This window comes from Elephas maximus, chromosome 1, assembly GCF_024166365.1.
Source record: "Elephas maximus indicus isolate mEleMax1 chromosome 1, mEleMax1 primary haplotype, whole genome shotgun sequence".
NCBI lineage: Eukaryota > Metazoa > Chordata > Mammalia > Proboscidea > Elephantidae > Elephas > Elephas maximus.
In genome coordinates, this window is record NC_064819.1 from 896,290 (window position 1) to 920,783 (window position 24,494).

Here is a 24,494-nt window from a genome sequence, read left to right on the forward strand (position 1 = left end):
TTATGAAAGTGAAATATCATTTCTTATAGGGGATTTATGAGTGACACGAAAGGAAAGGTCCATTACCTGGAACATTAAGTGAGTGTGTTCTCTGTGTGTACATTATTCTGTATATATGTTTGGGGTGGGGGGAAGGTATATGCATGTGTGTGAGGGTTGAAAGCCAGCTACTGATCTCACTCTAGAGCAACCACAACCAGGTGCACTTCTTTGAGGATGGTATTTGCCCCAAGTCCTAGCCCTGGCTTCAGTCTCCCATTCCTGGTCTATTTGTCTAATTAAGTGTAGCTCTAGAAGGTTCTAGATAAGGATCACTTCTAACCTGTAAGGTAGAAAGTATAGCCCTTTAATCAGTACTCATTAAAACAGCAATAAGAAGAGTAGAGGGGGAAAAAAATCTTCCCTTTCAAATAGATTGAGTGAAAGTGTGCTGTGGACTGATGGTGAACGAGCACAGCATTTTAGGCTTCCAGCAGGAAGAAGGTATTCTGGGGAAGCTGATATTATGATGCTAGTAAGCAGGTGGAAACCCTGGTGGCATAATGGTTAAGTGCTATGGCTGCTAACCAAAGGGTGGGCAGTTCGAATCCACCAGGCGCTCCTTGGAAACTCTATGGGACAGTTCTACTCTGTCCTATAGGGTCGCGATGAGTCGGAATTGACTCGACGGCACTGTGTTTGGTTTTGATTTTGTTTTAGGCAGGCAGCCAGATTGGGGGAGAAAAGGAGGAAAAAGTCAATCAATTATACCAGGCAAGGAATGCTTTCTCTGTATTTAAAGTAGTATTGGGCAGAGGGGTTTATAGGATGCAGGCATGGATCTATGTCTGTTTCTTTCTATTTTAATATGTAAATAGTATTTGATTTGAAACTGATTATTTTTCAGGAAAGTCAGCTTTAATTTCCTACTCCAGTTGTTTGGGGGAGTGATTTATTATGATTTAGATGACGAAAAATATTTTTTAGAAACTTAGCATATATTCCTGGCGAGCAGTCTTTTCACTTATTCTGACTGTGGATAAACTAGTCTGATGACGATCATATGCACAGATATGCATAGACAGAAAGGATTGGTGGTAACACACCCAGAAGAAGAACTAGTTCCTTTTTTTGCAAGCCAGCTGGTAACTTCTCAGAGCCTTTGTATGAATCATGGGATAGCTGTAGAACAAGAGATAGCTATGTTAATGACAAATATCTTCATAGACCTAAATACCAAAACCAAATTAGAGGTTGGGCAGACAGAGAAGCCGGCAAATGTTTAAGCAATTTAGTGGTACAGCTAACACCTGTTTTATAATAAGGAAGAAAGTTTTAGTATACTTAGTGTTAATGAGTAACAGATATAGGCGGGAAGTTCTGTGAGAAGTTCAGTTAGAAAAAGAAATACTCCAAATGTTGGTGAAGATTTTGTCACCAAGTTCCATGGGCCTTTCACTCCATCTTATTCTCCAGCTCCTCATGCTTTTCACCTGGGTGCAAGGATTAGGTAAGTTCTTTTATTTTTTCTCTCAGATGCATAACGCTAATGTTGAAATCTATGCCAAATAGATTCCCAGTCATAATCTACTTACTTCTGCATTGCGTTTGGCTCTATGCGCCAAGCGTGCAGCACTCCAAGTTGTATGCATTTAGCAAGCAGTTTAATTTAAACTGCTTTTAATATAAAACAGAGAACGAAAGAAAGATAATCAGCATTGCTTCTACAGTATACCCCAGCGGCCTGAGCTGGAAGCCACATACCAGCTGGAGGCAAATGAAAGTCCTTGCAAATCTTTTTTTTTTTTTTTTCTGCAGTATTTCTTATGAATCTATCCCTGCATGTATTTTCCTTTTAATTTTAAGTTTGGCTTGCTTGAGACTCTTCTTGGTGGTTAAAGAAACTTGCATCTGTTTCTGTTTTTGTCTCTTGTCTCAGGTTGTTGTTGTCTCTTAGATTGGCGTCAATACATACTTTTTCTATTTGGGTACCCAACTGATCCAGCATTATTTATTGTAAAATCGTCCTTTCCTAATGCTTTAAGGTATTTATTCCATTTGTCATACGTGTCAGATGGCTATATATGTGTGGGTCTGTTTCTGACTCTCTATTCTGTTGTATTTATCTATTTTCCTATTTGTTAATCAATATCACATTATATTACTTTAACTTTATATCTGGGTGATAAGTCTTTAGTTCATTGCTTTGTTTATGTATATTTTTATTTTAACTTTTGAATTTCTATATAAAATTTAGAACCAGCTTGTCAATTTCCAAAAATTAAAAAAAAAAAAAAACCTGCTTGAATTTTAATTAAGTTTGCACTGGATCTGAAAATTAGCTTGGAGAGAATTGATATGTTTATATTTTTTCATATCTATCACTATGGTGATATCATTCCATTTATTGAAGTCTAGTTTATAGATTTTAGTAGCGAGGACTTGCACCTTTTTCAATAGATTTTATTCCCAGATATTTCTTTACTTTTATTTGGAAGCGTGTGCACGAGGGTGGAGGCCCAGTGGCACAGTGGTTAAGAGCTCGTCTGCTAACCCAAAGGTGAGCAGTTCAAATCCACCAATCGCTTCTTGGAAACTCTATGGGGCAGTTCTTTTCTGTCCTGTAGGGTCGTTATGAGTCAGAATCAACTCAATGGCAACTGGTTTTTTTTCTTCTTTTTTTTGGTGCACTATTTTTTTTTTTTTGGTAAATGGTATGTTAAAATATTGATTTTCTACTTGTTTATTGGAGATATATAGAAATGGTATGTTAAAATATTGATTTTCTACTTGTTTATTGGAGATATATAGAAATGCAATTGATTTCCTTAAAAAATAAAGTTTACTTTTAGAATGGTTTTAGATTTACAGAAATATCAATATAATATATTTTAAATATTAATTAATATCTAAATATTAATATATATTTGCATATACCTCCTCACCCAGTTTTCCTACTGTTAATGTCTTGGATTAGTATGCTGCATTCATTAGAATTAATGAACCAGTATCAGTACATTACTATTAATTAAATGCTGTCATTTACTCATATTTCCTTAATTCGTGCCTAATGTCCTTTTTCTGTTCCAGGATCCCACCCAGGCATCACATGACATTTATTCGCCACATCTCCTTAGACTCCCTTGGCTGTGACAGTTTCTCAGACTTCCCTTTTTTTTTTTTTTTTTTGATGACCTCGACACTTTAGAGGAGTACTTGTCAAGCATTTTCTAGGATGCCTCTCTATTGGAATTTGTCTCATGTCATTTGTAGTATTTTCTCATGACTAGACTGGGGTTATGGGTTTGGGGAAGGACGACCACAGAGGTAAAGTGCCATTTTCATGCTGTTGTATCAAGGGCACATACTATCAACGTGATTTATAACTGTAGATATTGCCCTCGACCACCTAGCTGAGGTCGTTTGTCAGGTTTTCCCACTGTAACATTCCTCTTTTACCTCCCTTTCTACACTGGACTCACTGGAAGGAAGTCACTGTGCATAGTTCACACTTAGGGAGTGAGGATTTATTCACTCCCTACTTGATGGTAGTGTGTCTGCACAATTATTGGGAATTCTAATGCAAGGAAGGTTCTTCTCCCCAACTTATTTATTTGTTCATTTATTGATATCAGTAAAAAAACCCACAGCCTAATAAATATTTACTTTATGCTTTGTAACTTCATACTTTTCTTATACTTTATAATTTTACACTTTAAATCCAATACCATTTTATTTTGTTTCTCAAAATTTTCTAGCTTTGCCTATCGGGAACTCTTTCAGTTGCTCCTCCATTCCTTTGACACACCCTCGTCAATGTAGGGTCTTTTGGTTTTGTGTTTTTGAGCACTTCCTCCTTATATTCTACATCTACAACAAGATGCTCCAGGCTCATCTGTATATTTCTTGCCCCAGTCCTAGGATCAGCTATTTTAGTACGGAGCCCTAGTTCCTTTACTGGAGAATGGTATTAGAAATAAAGATGTGGGCACTAAATGTGCTTGTTGCTACCAGGGTCTCATTGCTTCTATGCCCTCTCGCTTACATACCAAGGAAATATATGTACGTATACTCACCTGTGCATATACAATATATTCAAATATCTGTAATTATTTCTATGTGCAACCATCTGATGTATTAGTATGCTAAACATGAGCTCATAATTATATCTGCATCTCTAACCCATTACAATATGTATCATCTTAGTCTCTCCTATTGCTTATCTGTAGCCGCCCACTCCAACAGTGAGAAACCTGGCACCTACCATCTGCCTTTCATTTACTTAATTGTTCACTTCTAGTATACATGTGGAAACCCTGGTCAAGTGCTATGGCTGCTAACCAAAAGGTCAGCAGTTTGAATACACCAGGCACTCCTTGGAAACTTTATGGAGCAGTTCTACTCTGTCCTATAGAGTCCCTATGAGTCGGAATTGACTCAACAGCAATGGGTATGGTTATGTATGGTTGTATACATGTATAGCAGTATCAGGACTATTAATCTGTATCCCCATGAAAAATAACATTATCAGCTAGAGTACAGTGTTGATGTACAATTCCTTTTGCCTTTAGTCTTACAGACTCTACTCATTTTCAAAATTACTTACGTCAGTAGCTTTTCCCAATACCTCCTTTGCTGAGGTTGTTTCATATATTCGTAACGCAGTTAAATTCTCTTGTCACCATCTACAGTCATTCCTGGGATTCTCTGACCTCCTAAATGATATATATATATATAATTGTTTGGATAGAACAAGGGGATGCTGATTGGTTTAAAGTCAGGAAAGGTGTGCATCAGGGTTGTGTTCTTGCACCATACCTATTTAATCTGTATGCTGAACAAATAATATGAGAAGCTGGACTATATGAAGAAGAATGGGGCATCAAGATTGGAGAAAGACTCATTAACAACCTGCGTTATGCAGATGATACAACCTTGCTGTGAAAGTGAAGGGGACTTGAAGCACTTACTAATGAAGATCAAAGGCCAAAGCCTTCAGTATGGATTACACCTCAACATAAAGAAAACCAAAATCCTCACAACTGGACCAATGAGCAACATCATGATAAATGGAGAAAAGATTGAAGTTGTCAAGGATTTCATTTTACTTGGATCCACAATCAACAGCCATGGAAGCAGCAGTCAAGAAATCAAAAGATGCATTGCACTGGGCAAATCTGCTGCAAAGGACCTCTTCAAAGTGTTGAAGAGCAAAGATATCACCCTGAAGACTAAGGTGTGCCTGACCCAAGCCATGGTATTTTCAATCACATCATAGGCATGTGAAAGCTGGACAATGAATAAGGAAGACCGAAGAAGAAATGACGCCTTTGAATTGTGGTGTTGGTGAAGAATATTGAATATACCATGAATATACCAAAAGAACGAACAAATCTGTCTTGGAAGAAGTACAACCAGAATGCTCCTTAGAAGCAAGGATGGCGAGGCTGCATCTTACACACTTTGGACATGTTGTCAGGAGGGATCAATCCCTGGAGAAGGATATCATGCTTGGCAGAGTAGAGGGTCAGCGGAAAAGAGGAAGATCCTCAATGAGGTGGATTGACACAGTGGCTGCAACAGTGAGCTCAAGCATAACAACAATTGTAAGGATGGTTCAGGACCAGGCAGTGTTTCGTTCTGTTGTGCATAGGGTCGCTATGAGTTGGAACCGACTCGATGGCACCTAACAACAACAAATATATATGTATATACATATATATAGTTAAAATTGCATACATTATGGTTCACTCTTTGTGCTGTGAAGTTCTATGAATATTGTCATGTATCCATCATTCCCGTGTTAAAAAGAATACCAAACCAAAACCCATTGCCCTTGAGTCAATTCCAAACTCATAGCAAACCTATGGCTCAGAGTAGAACAGCCCCATAGAGTTTCCAAGGCTGTAAATCTTTATGAAAGCAGACTGCCACATCTTTCTCCTATGGAGCTGCTGGTAGGTTCAGACTGCTGACCTTTTGGTTAGCAGATGAGTGCTTTAATCACTGCACCACCAGGGATCCATAAAAAAAATAGTGCCCTAAAAATTACCCTTGCTTCACCTATTCAAACAGTCTTTCCCACCCCCAAAGCCCTGGCAGCCAGTGATCTTTTCACCATTTTCAGAATGTCATATAATCGGAATTACATAGTCATTACCTTTTCAGACTGGCTTCTTTCACCAAGTAATATACACATAAGGTTCATTCGTGTCTTTTTGTGGCTTGATGGTTTATTTATATTTATCACTGAATAATATTCCATTGTATGGATGCACCACAGTTAGTTTATCAATTCATCTATTGTAGGCTATCTTGGCTCCTTCCAGTTTTAGCAATTATGAATAAAGCTGCTATAAACCTTCGTGTGCAGGTTTTTGTGTAGATGTAAGTTTTCAACTCATTTGGATAAATACCTAGGAGCACAACTGTATGTTTGTAGGATTGTATGATAAGTCTAAGTTTAGTTTTGTAGGAAACTACCACACTTTCTGCATAAATGACCGTACCATATTTTATTCCCACTAATAGTAATTTTTTTTTTTTAATAGTAAATAAGAATTTTTGTTGCTCTGGGTCCCTATCACCATTTGGTATTCTCATTTTTTCTTTTGGATTTTAGCCATTCCAATAGGTGTGAGTTGATATCTCATGGCTGTTTTAATCTGTAATTTCCTAAAGAAAAATAATTCGAGCATCTTTTCATATTTTTATTTGCCATCTCTATATAGTCTTTATATAGATATATATTACGAGTTGGAATCGACTCGACGGCAGTGGGTTATATATTCTTTGGTGAAGTACTTGTTCAGGACTTTTGCCCATTTTGAAGTTGGGTTTTGGTTTTCTTATTGTTGAGCTTTAAGAATTCTTTGTACATTTTGGGTACAAGTAATATATTAGATATGTGATTTGCAAATATTTTTATCCCAGTCTGTGGCTTGTCTTCTCATTTTATTTATTTACTTATTTATACTTTCTCCACTGAATTGCTTTGCACCTTTGTCAAAGATCAGTTGACTCTATGTGTGTGGATCTATCTCTGGGCTCTCTATTCTGTTCCATTAATCTATACGCCTATTATTCTGCCCATATCATACTATCTTGCACTTTACTGTATTTCTGCTTTACTGTTGCTTTATGGTAAGTCTTGAAGTGGGGCAGGATCATCCCTCCAACTTTGTTCTTCTTTTTAAGGATTGTGTTGGCTATTCTGGATCTTTTCCATATAAACTTTTGATTCAGTTTGTTGATATCTATAAGATAGCTAGCTGGATTTTGATTTGGATGGCCTTGAATCTATAGATCAAGTTGGGCAGAAATGGCATCCTAACTATATTGAGTCTTCCAATCCATGAACATAGAATATCCCTCCTTTTATCTAGACCTTCTTTGATTTCTTTTCATCAGAATTTCATCATTTTTTGCATATAGACCCTGCACGTATTTTATTCATTTTATCCAAAGTATTTAATTTTTGGCACAATTGTAAATGTCATTTTTTAAAAAATAGATTTTACATTTTAAAGTAGATTTTGGCTTACAAAGAAATTGTGCATAAAATACAGAGATTTCTCATATAACCCCCATCCTGCACACTATTTCTCCTATTTTGTACATCTTGTATTCCATGTGTGTGGTACATTTGATACAACTGATAAACCAATATTTGTGTTAGTTTAGGTAGGTTGTGAGTTTCTAGAAATTTGTCCATTTCCTCTAGGTTTTCAAATTTGTTAGAGTACAATTTTTTGTAGTATTCTGATTCTTTTAATCTCATTTAGGTCTGTTGTGATATCACCCATCTCATTTCTTATTTGGGTTATTTGTTTCCTCTCCTGTTTTTCTTTTGTCAGTTTGGCCAATGGTTTATCAATTTTGTTGATCTTTTCATAGAACCATTTTTTGGTCTTGCTAACACTTTCAATTGTTTTTCTATTCTCAATTTCATTTAATTCTGCTCTAATTTTTATTATTTGCTTTCTTCTGATGCCTGTGGGCTTCTTTTGCTGTTCTCTTTCTATTTGTTCGAGTTGTAGAGTTAATGTTTTGATTTTGGCCATTTCTTGTTTTTGGATGTATATATTTATTCCTATAAATTGACCTCTGAGCACTGCTTTTGCTATGTCCCAAAGGGTCTTGTAGGATAAGTTTTTATTTTCATTTGATTCTGTGAATTTCTTTATTCTGTCCTTAATTTCTTCTATAACCCAGTAGTTTCTGAGCAAGGTGTTGTTCGGTTTCTATGTGTTTGATTTTTTTCCTTGCTTTTTCCATTATTGGTTTCTACTTTTATGGTTTTATGGTCAGAAAAGATGCTTTGTAATATTTCAGTGTTTTGGATTCTCTTAAGTCTTGCTTTGTGGCTAATACGTGGTGCATTCTGGAGAATGTTCTATGGGCATTGGAAAAGAAGCTATACTTGGCTGCCGTTGGGTGGATTGTTTTGTATATGTCTATGAGGTCAGGTTGGTTGATTGTGGCATTTAGATTTTCCATGTCTTTATTGAGCTTCTTTCTGGATGCTCTGTCCTTCCCCAAAAATGGTGTGTTGAAGTCTCCTACTATTATTGTGGAGCTGTCTCTCTCTCTCTTTTCAATGCTGTTAGAATTTGTTTTATGTATTATGGAGCCCTGTTGTGTGGTGTGTAAATATTTAATATGGTTATGTCCTCCTGGTGTATTGACCTTTTAATCAGTGTCCTTCCTTATCCTTTGTGGTGGGTTTTACTTTGAAGTCTATTTTGTCAGAAATTAGTATTTCTATTCTCGCTCTTTTTTAATTGTTGTTTGATTGATATATTTTTTTCCATCCTTTGAGTTTTAGTTTGTTTGTGTCTTTAAGTCTAAGGCATATAGATGGATTTTTTTTTTTTTTAATCCATTCTGCCACTCTGTCTCTTTATTGGTGCATTTAGTCCATTTACATTCAGGTTAATTATTGATAGGTAAAAAAAAAAAAAAAAAAAATTTTTTTTTTTTTTTAATGAGTTTAGTGCTGTCATTTGGTGTCTTTTTTTTGTGTGTTGTTGATAGTTGTTTTGTTCCAGTTCATTTTCTGTGCTCAGTCACTTTTCTTTATGTATTTGCTTTTTATCTTTTTCATTGTTATTGATTTTGTATTTGCTGAGTCTTTTTTTTACGTTTTTCTTGTTCTTTATTTTGATGTGTAGGATCATTAGTTTCCTTTGTGGCTACCTTAATATTTACCCCTATTTTCTTAAGTTTAAACTAATCTTTTATTTCTTTATATAGATTTGACTTCCTCTCCATATGAAAGATCTATGGCTACATTTTTTAGTCCCTCTTTTTTTATTTAATTTTGTCATAGTTTACATAATGATGTCTCTGTTTCCCTGTTTTGAGTGTTTTAGCTTAGATTTATTTTTGGGATTTCCCTATCTGAGCTGTTATCTGTTTAATCTGTCCTGTGTTCTGGTCTTGGGTTGTTATCTGATGTTATTGATTTTCTAACCGGAGGACTCCCTTTAGTATTTCTTGTAAATTTGGTTTGGCTCTTGCAAATTCCCTAAATTTTTGTTTATCTGGAAATTTCCTAATTTCACCATCATATTTGAGAGACAGTTTTTGTGGACATATAATACTTGGCTGGCAATTTTTGTCCTTCAAGGCTTTGTATATGTCATCCCATTGCCTTTTTGCCTGCATGGTTTCTGCTGAGTTGTCAGAGCTTAGTCTTATCAACTCTCCTTTGTAGAAAGCTTTTTATTTATCCCTAGCTGCTCTTAAAATTCTCTGTGTATCTTTGGTTCAGCAAGTTCGATTATAATATGTCTTGGTGACTTTCTTTTGGGGCCTATTTTGTATGAGTTCTATGAGCATTTTGGAGAGATATCTTCTCATCTTTCACAATATCAGGGAAGTTTTCTGCCAACAAATCTTCAACAATTCTCTCTGTATTTTCTGTTACCCCCCCCCCCATTCTAGTACTCCAACAACTGATAGGTTAGTCTTCTTGAAAAAGTTCCACGTGATTCTTAGGGTTTCTTCATTTTTAAAGAATTCTTTTATCTGATTTTTCCTCAGGTATGATGGTGTCAAGGGCTTTATCTTCAGTCTCACTAATTCTGGTTTCCATTGTCTCAAATCTTCTCCTATGACTTTCTATTGAGTTTGTCTAATTCTGAAATTTTATTGTTAACTTCTGGATTTCTCTTTGCTGTCTCTCTATGGAGTCTTGCAGCCTATTAAATTTGTCATTATGCTCTTCTCTTATCCTCTTAAGTTTCTCTATTGCTTTGTCTGTGCATTCCTTGACTTGCTCTGCTTTTGCCTGATTTCCTTCCTGATCTCTTGAAGAGTTCTGCATATTAATCTTTTGTATTCTACCTCTGGTAATTCCAGGAAGTTCTCTTCATCCAGAAAGTTTTCTTGATTCTTTGTTTTAGAAGTTTGCTAAAGTCATCATGGTCTGCCTTTTTATGTGATTTGATATTGACTGTTGTCTCTGAGCCATCAATAAGTTATTGTTTTTATTTATTTTATGTTTGCTTACTGTGTCCTGGCATCTTGTTTTGTCTTGCTTTAATATGCCCAAATAGGCTGCTTGTGTGACCTAGTTTGATTATTGGTATCTTTGAAGCTGTGACATCCTGTCACCAGGTGGTTAGAGCTGTTACTAGGTATGTGAGCTCAGGAGTCTGTTCACTTTTCTTGTACAGATTCAGCACAGGTGTCCAGGTATTCAGTCACAAGTGTGTGGAGCAGGCTCTCACCTACAGTCCTAGAGGGGCAGGGGTGATTGGTGTAGGTACAAGGGTCTGGCTACAGTAGGGGGTCATGTGCTGCTGAACAATGCAGGGGGCTGATACCTGGTGCTGAGTGTCTGGGAGGAAAGTGTGTCCCTCTTCCCTAGAGCACATAGGTGGGTGGGTTTTGCAGCCAGAGTATGGGCACCCAATACTGTTGGCTGTGAGGACTAGGAGTCACTGCCTATTCTTGGACCTCTGTCTTGGGTGGCTAGGTAGCTAGGGTGGAGCTGCCAGTCTTCAGTCCCCTGATGTGGGTAGGTGAGGACCCGCTTAATGGCAGAGCGGTGTCAAATATCATAAACTTGCCACAGCTGTTGAAATGGGCCCACACAGATCTCTGCAGGGGTGAAAGGCATTCAAAGTCGATGGACCACTCCTGCCTGTGCCTAAGCAAGGGACCTGTGCCTGCCCAGAGTTCCTGGCTAAGGGGAGCCAGCGGATTATTTTTTCCTGTTAGTTAATTTGTTACATCTTCAAGGCTGGGCAAATGGCTCAGAGTGTGTGGCAGGTCCGATTTCTGGCCCAGGACATGCAGCAACCTCCAAAACCAACTTAAACCCAGTACAGAGGGAGAAGGGGGCAGGTAAATGGGAGACAGGTTTTTTCCAAAGGGGTATTTTTTGATCTGTGTGGTAGGTTAGATGCATGTACTTTCTTTTGCCCACTGAGCACTGCTTTTCACTGATTCTGGAGGCGTGAGTGGACTCTCGGTTGCTCAATCTTTCCCAATGTTGAAGATGAGTCCCAAACACCACTGCTTGCCTCACCACACTCACATGAGTGGATCTGGCCTGCAGGGTGTCAGTTCCTGCCAGATTAGGTCTGGCAACTCCTTGCTGCTTCTGAACCATCTCTCCCTACCCCTGCCACTCAGTCTGATTCCTCAACTTTGCCTTTGATGTTTAGGGCTCCTAGATTGTCATATGTTATCGATTCACCCTTTTTTTTTTTTGGCATTTGATATAAGTGGGAGCACAAGAAACATCTGGCTACTCTGCCATCTCGGCCCCGCCTCCTGTAAAAGAATACACTTTCGTGTTGTTTTTGCCTTCTATTTTGATAATTTGTGCTCTGATTTTTGTTACTTTTCTTTTTTTTACTTTCTATACTTTTGATTTCTTGCTCTTTTACTGGCATCTTGATATGGAAGTTTTGATCATCGATTTTCTGCCTTTTTTTTTTCTTCTTGTGTATGGATTTAAGGTTACATATTTCTTTTAATTCACTTCTTTAGCTGCATATTACATGTTTTGATATGTTGTATTTTCATTCAAAATATTTTCTAACTGACCCTCTGTAGCTGTCAATTGCATGTCAGCACTAAACGACTTGTGGTTTCTTCTGAGCTTTATAGAGATTTGACTTAGTTCTTTCATCTCTCACTCTGCTACAGCCTCAGAATTTAGTAAATGTCTTGAGGGAGACCAGCTCTCTGGGCTTTCAAAAGTTCTTGATTTTGTTACTCTCGCCCAAGCAATCACCCGAAACTCTGTTCATTTCTCTATTGTCCAGCAACAGTTTTCTCCTGAAGGCAAAACTTGAATTTTTACCTTGAACTGTGCTGATATCAGCAAGCATCCCCAGGAAAAAAAGTGCAAGCAGCTTTTCATTGTGATTTCACCCTTCTTCCAGAACTTTTATGTAACTTGGCCCCCTATCACAGTGGTTTTTATCTTCTAAGAAGGTTGAGACTGGCAAAATTCCTCTGTTTTTCTCAGGATTTGATTTATCCCACCCTGTGAAGTTTTGCAATTCAGCTAATGCTAATGCCTTGAGGGGGAAAGTAGACATATCTGAAGTGCCACAAAGTTCTCCATTTCATCACTTGAGTCACTTAAGCCCTTCAGGACTTTAAAAATCTTTGCTGATTTATCTCGCCCTTAAATTTCAACATTTAATCCTGTAATGTACCGAGTGAAATAAACCAGACAGTGCAGGGCTCTTTGGATCAGAATGAATAATCACACTACTCACTGACATGGTCACAGACTTTCATGGCTTACAATAATCATGATGATAAATGCAGTAGGGTTTATCAAGAGCTAGAGTCTTCCAAAATCTTTCATACAAGGGTGAGAGTTTTTGGTCACTTCCACACATACCCCTTGATACGTCATGGGCAAGAAAATAAAGGGGTCCTTGGACCTGGAGGTTTTACAGTATAAACTGGAGGGGTATATGTGCTGAACTGCAAGAGAAAGACAAAGGAGGGGTAAGAGGAAGGGCTCTTTGCTCAGATGACCTGACCTGGCCACCATATTACCACGTGGGCATCTTTTGTTCAGGTGCACACAGTGTATCTAAAAAGAATATTCCTTCCCCTCTAGGCTACAAGATTAATTTTACAATCCTGCATTTTCTGATTAATGATAAAACATCAAGGGGTCAGTTCCCCATGGGGTACATTCTTTGATGTTACTGTGTTATTGTGGTCATGGAGATGGTAGGGCTGGCCATGTGACATATGGTGCCTCCTGTGTGTAAGAGACAGAGAAAGTTACTTTGAGCTCAGAACAGGGAGGAAGGCTTCCCTAACAAGAAGAACCAACTGGAAGGGAGAGAGAGGCCCAATTCCGAGCCTCCTTATCAGAAAATATTCTGAGCCCAAGGTGTGGGCTTACATGACCTAGATGAAATTTTAGAGACTGACTGTCTGCCCAAAAAACTCATATGGAGAATTGACAAATAACCCCAGATATGCCTGCCAACCCTCAGCTCACCTCTGAAGACTCCCTCATCTCTTAAATTTCATTCCCTCTGGTTGTCTTTGGTTTTGCAGTTCTCTGATGCCTTTAAATAAATGGTTATATGATCAGTCAGCTTTTCTAGCTGTTATTAGTGGAATTGTTGACCTCCTGCAAACTGCTCTATCTAGAAAGGAAATTTTTTAATATATGTTTTAATTTTAATTTTTGTTCAATTATGTTTTGTGTATTGTGACAGTTTGAATAAATGAATATAGGTATACACAAACACACACTTAATGAACAAATTTTGAATTTCACTTTATATTCTTATTAGAAGGTAACCTAATCAGAGGTCATTTTTCATTGCCATGTGGTATCAAGAAAAATTGTTAACAATTTTTTTCTCAAACAACTAAGAAGTTGTGGCCTTCTGAAATATGTGAGTCACTCACTCTGTATCAAAGCCATCGCCAGCCTTACGGCACTTATCCTAGACATTTGAGGAAATCAGTCCTTTCGAAGGAGATCTCAGGATGATTCTTGGCTCTTATCTTTAAATTCTTGTGTCCTATATTTATCCTACTACCATGACCATAATCACCAACTCCTTAGTTTATATCAGTTAATGATATTCTTAATTGTAATCTACTAACTAAAGAGCATTTTTTTTTACTAACAATAATAGTCTTATGTCGATTAATTTGTTTCAATTTATGCATTCAATAAATATTTCTTGATTAGTTGGTGTATACCATAAACATTTTCAAAAGCTAAATATTCAGTGGCAATGAATATAGAGTACTTCATTTTCTAGTGGGGAAGAAAAGCAAGTAAATGATAATTTTAACCCAGAAAGAGAAACAATATGAGTAAGCTCAAAGTACTGTGAAAGCACATTTCTCTTACTTAATATGAGCTGTTTTTTTTTTCCAGATTCTGTTTACAGATTAAAGCACAGACATAATGTGACAGCTGTATTGGGAAAAAACGTGACTATGTTCTGCAATTTGACCACTTCAGAAAATGTTCTGCAAATTACTTGGCAGAAGATCCAAGGCTCTTTAGCACAAAATATTGCCACTTACAGCAGTAGACTCGGGACAAATATTCTTCCACCGTACCTAGATCGGCTGCACATTGAGCCCAATTCCTCGTTCATCACTATCCATGAAGTGACATTGGAAGACGAAGCCTGCTACAGTTGTTTATTTAATGTGTTTCCACTTGGCAGCCGTGAAAGACAAATCTGCCTTAATATTCTAAGTATATAAGTGTTTTCTGGAGGGGCAAATTGCTGAGAGACTAACCATGGGGATGTAGTCTTTTAAGAATGAGGTCTGGAGAAAGAACTTGAGAGGCGGAAAGACCAATAGCGGTCATATGGGCCAAATTCTTCACTGTATCAAAGAAAGAACGGAAGCCAGAGATGGTTCTATGACTTGCCTATTGTCACATAGTGTAGGACTAGGCAAAATTTAGGTCTTTGTCCTCTTTTGTAACTTCCTTATATTACATCACACTGGCTTTAATCAGTGGGTAAAATTCATAGAGATTCAGGATTTTCTCACTGCAGAGTTGGGGAAAGAGCAGAAAAGAAAAAGAGACACTAAAGGAGAAAGAGGAGAGGTGAAGACTCTAAGAGAATAAGGACCTCCAACCTTTAAATTAAGGAGCCTGGAGGCAATGGTTAAATCCCTGGGCTGCTAACTGAAAGGCTGGTGGTTCAAACGTTGGTGGTTTGAACCCTCCAGCCAGCCACTCTGTGGAATAAAGACGTGGTAGTCTGCTTTTGTAAAGATTACAGCCTTGGGAGCCCTATGGGACAGTTCTACGCTGTCCTAAAGAGTCACTGTGAGTTGGAATGAACTCCACCGCAGTGGGTTTGGTTTTGTATTTTTAGCCTTCAAATTAACAAAATATAATATGTATTTCCTTATTATGTTCCCACAAATTTAAAGTACTGGGGGGTTAGATGATGTAATTTTAAGATTGAATAAAAGTTGAGAAACCAATTGTTCCTCTAATACTAGAGGGCCTGTCAGTAGGTATCGGAGATGGAATTGTGAGGTTTTGTAAAATGTGAAGAGAGGTATCTAAGAGGGATATATTTTCAATACTTTGGCTTCCTATAAAAATTTTCGGGAGAACCAGTCTTTAACACCATGGAAATCTGTCATGACACATTTTTACATTTAATTTTGTTTCTCTTTTTTTTTTTTTTCTTCAGCTGTGTCAGAATTAAGAGCTGTACTCCAGTCCAATCCCGACTCTGAAGGTTTCCTTACAGTTATTTACTCAGCTATGGGAAAGCCTGCTCCTCAGATATCTCTTTCCCCCTCGCAAGTCCTGATGCATCCATCCAAGGAATACCGTGCTCAGAACCCAAATGGCACAATAACAGTCACTAAAATGGACAACATCTCTCTGGAGGCTGTGTGGTCCCTCGGACAACAAAATGTGATTGTGCGCATGGATCATCCCCTAAGGCAGGAAGAGAAGATTATCCCTCTTTCACTTAAACAAGAATGTAAGTACAAGTGATAGGTCAACAAGGAGAAATACTTAACCTTCTTCAAAATTCATTCCCAGAGCGTTTGGGTAAAACAACCATTTAAACAAAATACAAATCAAAATTGTACACATACGTGGTTCGATAATTCAAATGAGAAAGAAGCTCCTTACCCTGGTCCTGTTTCCTGCAGAGTCTCTTACGTGGCACATTTTGAATCCATTTCCTTTACAGACTTTCGACTGAATTTCTGCCACAATCACTGAAGATTAAGCTCATTTACAACAGTCAGTGAAGGTTAAGCTCATTACTCTCTCCCTTACTCACCGTGGAGTTTCCACTGAGAGATGTGAAAACACATCTCAGTTTTACTGTTGCTCCTTTGAAAGAAATGTGTCTCTCCCTCTGAAGAAATATTTCCCCCTTTGAAAGAAACGTATCTTCTCCTAGGCTGCTTTGCAGCTTTTCTCTTTGCCTTTGTTTTTCAGTGGTTTTATTACAGTGGGCCTAGTTGTTGTGCTCTTTGTATTAATTCTGGTTAGAGTTCCCTGAGCTGAGCTTCTTAATCTATGGGATCATCAATGCCTTTCATTACTTTGGGTGAATTCTTGGCTATCACCTCTTCAAATATTGCAGGAGAATACTCACTCGCTGTCCAACATTCTGCTTTCGGGTATGGAAATGGGTGCTTTCAACTGACACATGCGTTCTGTGACTCATTCCCCCCACCTCACCCTTTTTGCTCTCAGAATCCTGGGCCTCTCCAGGCTCCTCCTTGCTCTCTCTGCAGGTATATTCTGCTCTTCGCATCCGTGAGGTGGCAGTTTCTTTCATCCTGTATTCCATTGGCCAGTCCTCTATCCATTTTTCCTCTTTGTTAGGTTTGTTCACTGTCTTATCCCCTGAAGGTCACTCTTCTGTCTGTTGCTTTGCATTTAATCCTTTTTATCTGTGTTGTTACCATAATTTTAATGGCGTCTCAGGAAGGAGTAGAGATAAATGTGTTTGTTATGTCTCTTGAAACAGAAATCCATTAGTTCCTTTTTCCTAGTAAATTTCCCCAAATCACGAGATTGGAATATGCCAACTATTAAGGTTTGAATTGTGTCTCACAAAATTCTGTGTTGAATTCCTAGCCCTTGTAACTGTGGATGTGATCCTGTTTGGATATAGGGTTGCTCTTTTGCTGTGTTAATGAGGTCATACTGGAGTAGGGTGAATATCAACAAAGTAGAGGTAAATCGAAAGAGCATTTCAGGTTCAAGGTGCAAAAATGTCAGTACAGTGTGCATGTAAGATGTATAGTCAGAAACAGTATGTTCTGGTTTGTGTTTTTCAGGTATTTCCTGGTCTTCATATATTTCGAAATCTATAGTTCTGGCACTCATGTCTTCTCTAAGTACTATTGCACTTATCGTCATTCTCTATACTGTTCCAAGAAAGAAAAAGTAAGTTGTATTACTACCTGCCTATGGCTGAGAAAAACCCTGGTGGCGTGGTGGTTAAGTGCTACAGCTGCTAACCAAAGGGTCGGCAGTTCAAATCCGCCAGGCGCTCCTTGGAAACTCTATGGGGCAGTTCTACTCTGTCCTATAGGGTTGCTATGAGTCGGAATCAACTCGACAGCACTGGGTTTTTTTTTTGGGGGGGGGTTATAACTGAGAAGGAAATCCTGGTGGTATAGTGGTTAAGTGCTATGGCTCCTAACAAAAAGGTTGGCAGTTCAAATCCACCAGGCACTCCTTGGAAACTCTATGGGGCAGTTCTACCCTGTCCTATATGGTCGCTATGAGTCAGAAGGAATTGACTCAGTGGCAACAGGTTTTTTTGGTTTATGACTGAGAAGATAGGTAAAACAGGGCTAGCTTAAAATACAAATATATGTATTCATAAGTGTCTTAGGCTGAGTTCTGTAGAGAAGCAAAGCTAGTGAAGCATATACAGGTTGTTCCTGACTTAGGATGGGGTTTCATTCCAGCAACTCCATTGTAAATTGTTTCCAATGTGAGCCAAAAGCTTTTTTTTTTCTTAGTTTTCATTATTGTCACCTTTTATTATCATTATCTTTATAAACCTGATCTTTGTCTTTGAGGATTGAAAATTTTAAATATAAACTTACAGATATATTTTAACACATCTGTAACTACATTTAAAAATACACAAATCATAAAAATTTACTCTGTTGATGAAGAAGAGTTGAACAACACTGGCATTTTGTCAGCTGCAATAATAACTCCACTTGTGCAAGGTTCTGGACCATGTAGATTATCCTTGGTAATGGGGGTGGTGTTTCTAGTCAGAAAATTAGTGAGAGTTTTTTGTATGGTCCTTTTCTGTTCTTTCTTTTATTTTCATATATTTTTCAGTAACATCTCACTGCTTCCCAAGTCTGTCTGTCGACTGGAACAAAGCAATCAGCATTTGAGTCCATGTTTTTAAGCAACCAAAGCCCCTGATTTAGTTTAGAAAAACCTTCCGCTAATCTTTTCACTGTAAAAACAGATGGTCATAAGCACAGTATATCATAACTTGAATACTTCATAAGTTGGGGACTACCTGATATAAATATATATAGCAGATTTCTTTCAAGAAAATGGCTCACACAATTGCAAAGGCTGGCAAGTTCCAAATCTGTGGGTCAGGCGACAGGCTGGAAACTTCTTTTCACTCACGTGGTTCCAGGGGCTAATGAACCCAAAATCTGCCTGTCAGGCAGCCAGCTGAGGGCTTCTCACATCCCAAGAGCAAGAGGTCAGAGGATGACAAGAGGAATGCAGGATCAAGAGACAGAGAGTTTTGCCAGAACATTCATTTCTATATCTTGAATGGAGGCCACATCCCCAAGGAAACGCCTCTTCCAACTGACTGGCTGCTCACATCATATCACAAAATGGGAGGTGATACACTGTCTGCCAATCTCAGAGAATTATGGCCTAGCCAAGTTGACTCATAACATTAACCATCACAATAAGCGTATATTAATATAAATAATACATACATATACATAGATATATAAAATCCAAAAAGGGCTCTGTTAAATCTCTCTGCCATGGAAAACTCTTTTCCATTTGCTTGGTGATAACTGTAGTCTTTATTTAATCTTGTTAGAATGATACCCTGTGTGAGACTTGAGGCTGTTAGTAATCATTGATGCTTATGGCTAATTGAGTTTGAGATTCTTTGGTGAGCACAGATTTTGCTAAGAGACCTCGACACCTGTGGGATGTGGTCCACTGAATGAGGAAAAAGGCCTGAGATGGAAACTTGAGATAAGTCTACCTGACCGAGCTATGATGAGGCTGAATGTGATATTTATGCTGGGAACTGAGCGAGAAAATAAGGTGTGAGTGAAATTCTCGCCAAAGATTGTTCCAGGAAGAAAAGAATTCGTGTGTTACAAAAATAAAAAGAAAAGCCCACTGTGGCTGGAAGAATTATTTGGAAACGGCAGAGGGGGCCAGAACTGGTAAGGCTCAGAGGTCTGGAAGCATTTGGCTTTTTTTCTATCTTCAATGTCAACCCATGGAAGTGTTTGAAACGGGGGAGTTAAGGCTCTAATTTATGCTTTAAAAAGGTCTCTCTAGCTGGAATAAGGACAGCGTTTCTCAGGGGTCCAGACTGAGAGGAAGGAGATTTTTAAAGAGGACATCACAGGAGTCAAGATGGGAGTTGACTGTCGTCTGGGCTGGTGTGGTGGCAATGGCGTGGAGGGATTAGGGATATTAGGAAGACAAGAACTGCTGACAGATTAGACGTGGAAAAGGGAGAAAGAGAAGAGTTATCCTGATGATCTCAAGCTTTTTGCCATTGGTGGAAGGAAGTTTTTACAAATATGTGAAAGATTCAAGGAATAAAAATCTTTGGAGGAAAGATCTGGACTTCAATTTTGAACATGTTAATTTTGAGATGTCCCTTTGACATTCCAGAGACCTGGAGCTGTCAACTGGGGAGCAGAGCTGGTATGCTCTCAGGAAGGAGAAATCATAATTTATGACTCTTACTATTAGAGTGGAGATAATACGCAAGTTCTGTAACTGGGGTATTTTTATACTGAACTGTGCCTTTGAAGTGGAGTCCCTGGATGGCACAAGTGATGAAATGCTCAACTACTAACCAAAATGTTGGTGGCTCCAATCCACCCAGAGGTGCCTAGGAAGTAAGGCCTCATAATTTGCTTCTGAAAGATCACAGCCGGTGACAGCCCTATGGAGCGCAGTTCTACCCTGAAACACATGGGGCCGACGTGAGTAGGAATGGACTCGGTGGCAAATGGTTAACGGTTATGTCTTTGAAAAGATATTCTTGTAAAATCCTGTTAAGAGAGGTTGAATCTGAATCTTGTCATTTTTTATTCATAGCATACTCTTACAGTGCCATTAGAGGGAGTATCTGGGTTGTATAAACCATCTTGCTACCTCCCTAGGTCAAAGGAGACACTTCATCCCACACCAGAGCTGAGACGGCTGCACTTGGAGACAGTGGGCGATGGCTTGCCTCCCACACACATGTGATGAGCAGGTGCTTGATTTTTGCAGTCACTGCACGTTTCAAATGTACGTTTTAAGCTTCCAAATCAAAGTATGCTTTTGGTAGCAGCAACAATCATTTTAGAAATAAGTGGATGCAAAGGTTTGTTTAACTGTATAATCCAATTTTATGAACTAGTGGGTTCAGATGAAGTTATGTAGTATTCATGTCTCTGAAAGTTTCTATTCACCCTCCACAGGCTGATTCAGGATCCCACCACCGTCACCATCTATTGAATGGCTGCTTTACTTTGCATTTTTTTTCCTGATTATTAATAAGTAGGAGCATGTCTTTCTATACTTGTTAGCCACTCAGGTTTCCTTTTCCGTGACGTTCTTGTTTACACATTCTCAAGTGATACCCAGTTGGTTGTCTATATTTGCTCTAAATTCTTCATATCCTAGATCCCTTACGTACTGTATATTGATTTATTCTCCCTATTCGACATCACTCTATTAAATTTCTCAGTTGTATCATTAAATGAATGAAATAGTTAATCCTTTAATGTTGTTAAATCTACTGATTTTTCACCTAAGAGTTTGAGTTTGGGGGTCTTGCTAAGAAGTCTTCATCCACTTTAAGTTCACAAAGGTGTCCTTTCATATTTATTAGCTTCATATTTTTATATTTAATAAGTCTTTAGTCCTTTGTATACAATGTAGGGTTGATATGTAGCTTTATTTTTCATCATAAATGAGCTACAAACATCAGCTGCTAAACAATCTGTTCTTTTCTCAGAGAGGAGGTCTGTTTTTACCTCTCTCAGCCAGCTTTGCTTCATTGTTTAATTTTTTGTTTCTTCATGATCACAGGCAGTTTTATTGCTATCATCTTTTGTTATGTGATAACATCTGATAGAGGTTCTCGTCTTCTTTTTTTTATTATTCTAAATTGATGTATCTGGGATATACACAAGCACACATCTTGGGATGCCTCTGTTTTATGTTAAATAATAGCAGTGATAACAGTTATCTTTGGTCTGTTTCTGAACTTAAAGACTATTTCCAAATTTAAGTATGGTGCTCATTGTGGCTTTTAGCTATTTAGTTTTATATCAGGTTTAAGAAGTGTTTTATTATTACTATGTTTCTTTGATTTTATCGTAAATTGGTTGTCAAACTTCAGAATTTTTCTGCACCTGTGGAGATAGCCAGGCTATTATCCACCGTATTGTGCTAATACGATAAGTTACATTTACAGATTCTCTGGTGTGAAACCATCCTTGCATTTTGGGAGTTTTATAATTATAAGTTTTATTCATCAGTAAAACAGGACGTGACTTCATTTTCTTGCACCGTATTTCCTAGCTTTGAAATGAGGGTAACTCAAACGTCAAAGAAAGAATTTAGTAAATGTCTATTTCTTTTTTCTGGAACATTATAACATAGAGATTTCCATTTCTTAACAACCACCTGGGTCTCTGGCTTTTTTGCAGGGACAGCCTTTTTAGTTTTAGTTGTTTTCAAAGTTGTTGTATATTCAATTTAAAAAATTATATAACAATTTTGTCACTATCAGAAATGTGTCTATATTGCATAAGTTTTCAAAGATATATTCTCAAACATATGAGCCTCAGAAAATTTATTACCCTCCTTTAAAACATTTTTGGAAGAAGTATTCCAGTAAAAAGAAAAATTAAGCCAGGAGGATCTATAAAATACATAGGGCAATAACTTACCCTCTTATATTAGCTTCATATTTTTACTTCTCAAATTAAATCATATTGTTTTGTGATTTTTACTATTTACCAGGTATTTATCATTTTTACTATCAGTTATGTCACTATTATTTCTCACCTTTCATTCCATATTGTGTTTATTTTTATTTTCTATTTTTCCTAATCAGAGCCCTGGTGGCGCAGTGGTTGAGAGCTACAGCGAGCTATGGATGCTAACCAAAGGTTTGGCAGTTCGAATCCACCAGCCGCTCCTTCTAAACGCTATGGGACAGTTCTATTCTGTCCTGTAGAGTCACTGTAAATCTTGGCATATGTTCATTTAATCTCTAGGGAAAATATTTATATTTTTAATTGATGTTCTTTTTTACTGATTTCTGCCCTTATTTTTTTGAGTTTACAGTTTGCTTCTTTTGCTCAAAATTGGTAGCAGTAAATAAGTTTAAGGTTATAAAGTACCTCTGTGTACTCCTTTAAATCTGTCCAAGAACTTTAAAAGTCGTGTTTTCCTTTTTTGCAAAGTATTATTTAAATGATGTAGGCTCATTTTTTTCTTTTTCAATGAATTTCAAAACAATATTCAAGCACCATGAATTTTTTCCACTTTTGTTCACTATTCCTTATCTTGAGTCTCTATATCTTTTGATTTGTGTTTTTAACCTATTTGTATATATCATAATTACTGATATAACAGGACTTTTATTTTCTTCCATTTAATTTTTAATTTTCATATTTAATTTTAGTATACTTTTTTTCTCCTATCCTATCTTCCATTAGGCTGTATTTATTTATTTATTTTTTGCTATTTTCTCCCAAAATATAAGGACAATACTTATGTTTTTTTTTTTTTAATATCAGCTCCTTGGAAACCCTCTGGGGCAGCTCCAATGTCCTGTTTGGCACTCCATGAGTCCTTTCAACATATCTATTTCATGTTTCTACTTTGTTGTTGTTTTTATTAGCTCGGTCATTATTTTATTTACAGCCCTCCATTTCTTCCTTTTCTCATGGGGCTAATCCTATTATATAGATATTGGCACTCTCTGAGAAAGTGGTTGAATGAGGAGAAGGAAAAGCTTTGCTGATGAAAGGTTCTTTCTTTCCTGAGTTACCGGTATTGTCTTTGAAAAAAGTTTCTGAGGCCTGAGTTAAAGCAGTAAATTTAATTAACTTGTAGATAAGATAGTCCAGAAACAAAAGTGAACCTCAGAGAGTATCCCAAGAAAACAGGAGTGGTTAAGAGGAGGAATCCACTGTCTAAATAATTTTTAAAAGGAACCATGGATTACTTGTTCAATATATATAGCACTTTTATAGCCTAAATTACAAATAGTAAGTCAGAGCTCCTGAGAGTTTACTGTGTGCCAGTATTTACAAATATTACCTTGCCGAGATTATGGGTTTGGTACTATAATTGCTCCATTGTTTCCTCTGTGCTTTCAGCATGACAATTCACCTACTTGCCCAAGGTCACACAGCTATTCAGGGATGGAGTGGTATATATGAAGCCACACAGGCTGCTTCCACGCCTTTGGAACCATTTGCATGAGGTCCTATTCTTCTAATCCTTTTAGACTAATTTTTCTATTGCTTAAATGTGTGACTTTCCTACACTTGAGTTGCCATGTCTAAAACGAATGTGAGCGTAATGCTTGTGGTTGTCATCAATCTAACACATATCAAAGCAATGTAAAGGTCTTGAAAGGAAAAATTACTCTGGGAAATGAAAACCTCTAATTTCTGTTGCGTTTTCCATCTGGGTAGGGACCTTGTCAGAGGGTGTAGGTTGTAAAACACCCTTGACCACATGCCATGCTGTGGCGCATGAAGGCGCCACGGGCCCTTAGGAAAAAGGTGGCCCTGCACCTTGTCAGAGGGTGGAGGTTGTAAAACAGAAAAGGCTTTCAGCACGCAGACATTTTATTCAACCGTTTGCTCTTCTTTTAAAGTGCCAAGAGCTCTGGAACTTGCTACAATAAGAAGAATCACCATGGCTGCCTAGCTGAAGGAGAAGGGTCACATCATGCCAGGAGGGAACCTTACAGAGCTGATTGCCTGAACACATCACTTCAGTTTGGATGCAAATAATAAGTGGAAATTTGTTTTTTTTAAAGTGTCCATTGCTTAAATTAAACGCATGGGATAAAAAAACTCCTTTCCATTTTTCAAAAATTGTTTCCTATGTGTCTGCTCCCATGGCAAGTGTTAATGTAGTTATTTAAGTAAGTCATCTCGCCCCCTACCCCCGCCCCATGTCCTTTCACTTTCTCCTACCTCCGCTCCCCCCATTTCCTTTAACTTTCTCCGTTCCAGAAACAGTGATGAAAAACGTTTTGAAGATAAGA

At 37.7% G+C, this 24,494-nt stretch overlaps 2 protein-coding genes across 7 annotated transcripts in view; both read left to right on the top strand.

The window, feature by feature from the left end:
* LOC126071864 (OX-2 membrane glycoprotein-like) overlaps nt 1-24,494 on the top strand; it is a 317,661-nt gene that overhangs the window by 120,264 nt on the left and 172,903 nt on the right. The window lies entirely within an intron of this gene.
* CD200 (CD200 molecule) lies at nt 1,082-24,479 on the top strand. Of its 6 annotated transcripts, XR_007516409.1 has the most exons (7): nt 1,082-1,489; nt 14,372-14,701; nt 15,666-15,965; nt 17,287-17,395; nt 20,371-20,465; nt 22,320-22,374; nt 24,099-24,479. XR_007516409.1 is itself a non-coding variant. In XM_049876408.1 (6 exons), the coding sequence occupies exons 1-5, from the start codon at nt 1,396-1,398 to the stop codon at nt 20,456-20,458; spliced, it is 921 nt and encodes a 306-aa protein (XP_049732365.1). In that variant the 5' UTR covers nt 1,082-1,395; the 3' UTR covers nt 20,459-20,500; nt 22,320-22,345. The 6 variants fall into 6 exon arrangements, 5 of the variants coding, with proteins under 5 accessions (XP_049732365.1, XP_049732379.1, XP_049732370.1 ...); XM_049876408.1 differs by lacking the exon at nt 24,099-24,479 and having other exon boundaries at nt 20,371-20,500; nt 22,320-22,345; XM_049876397.1 differs by lacking the exon at nt 22,320-22,374 and having other exon boundaries at nt 1,083-1,489; nt 20,371-20,500.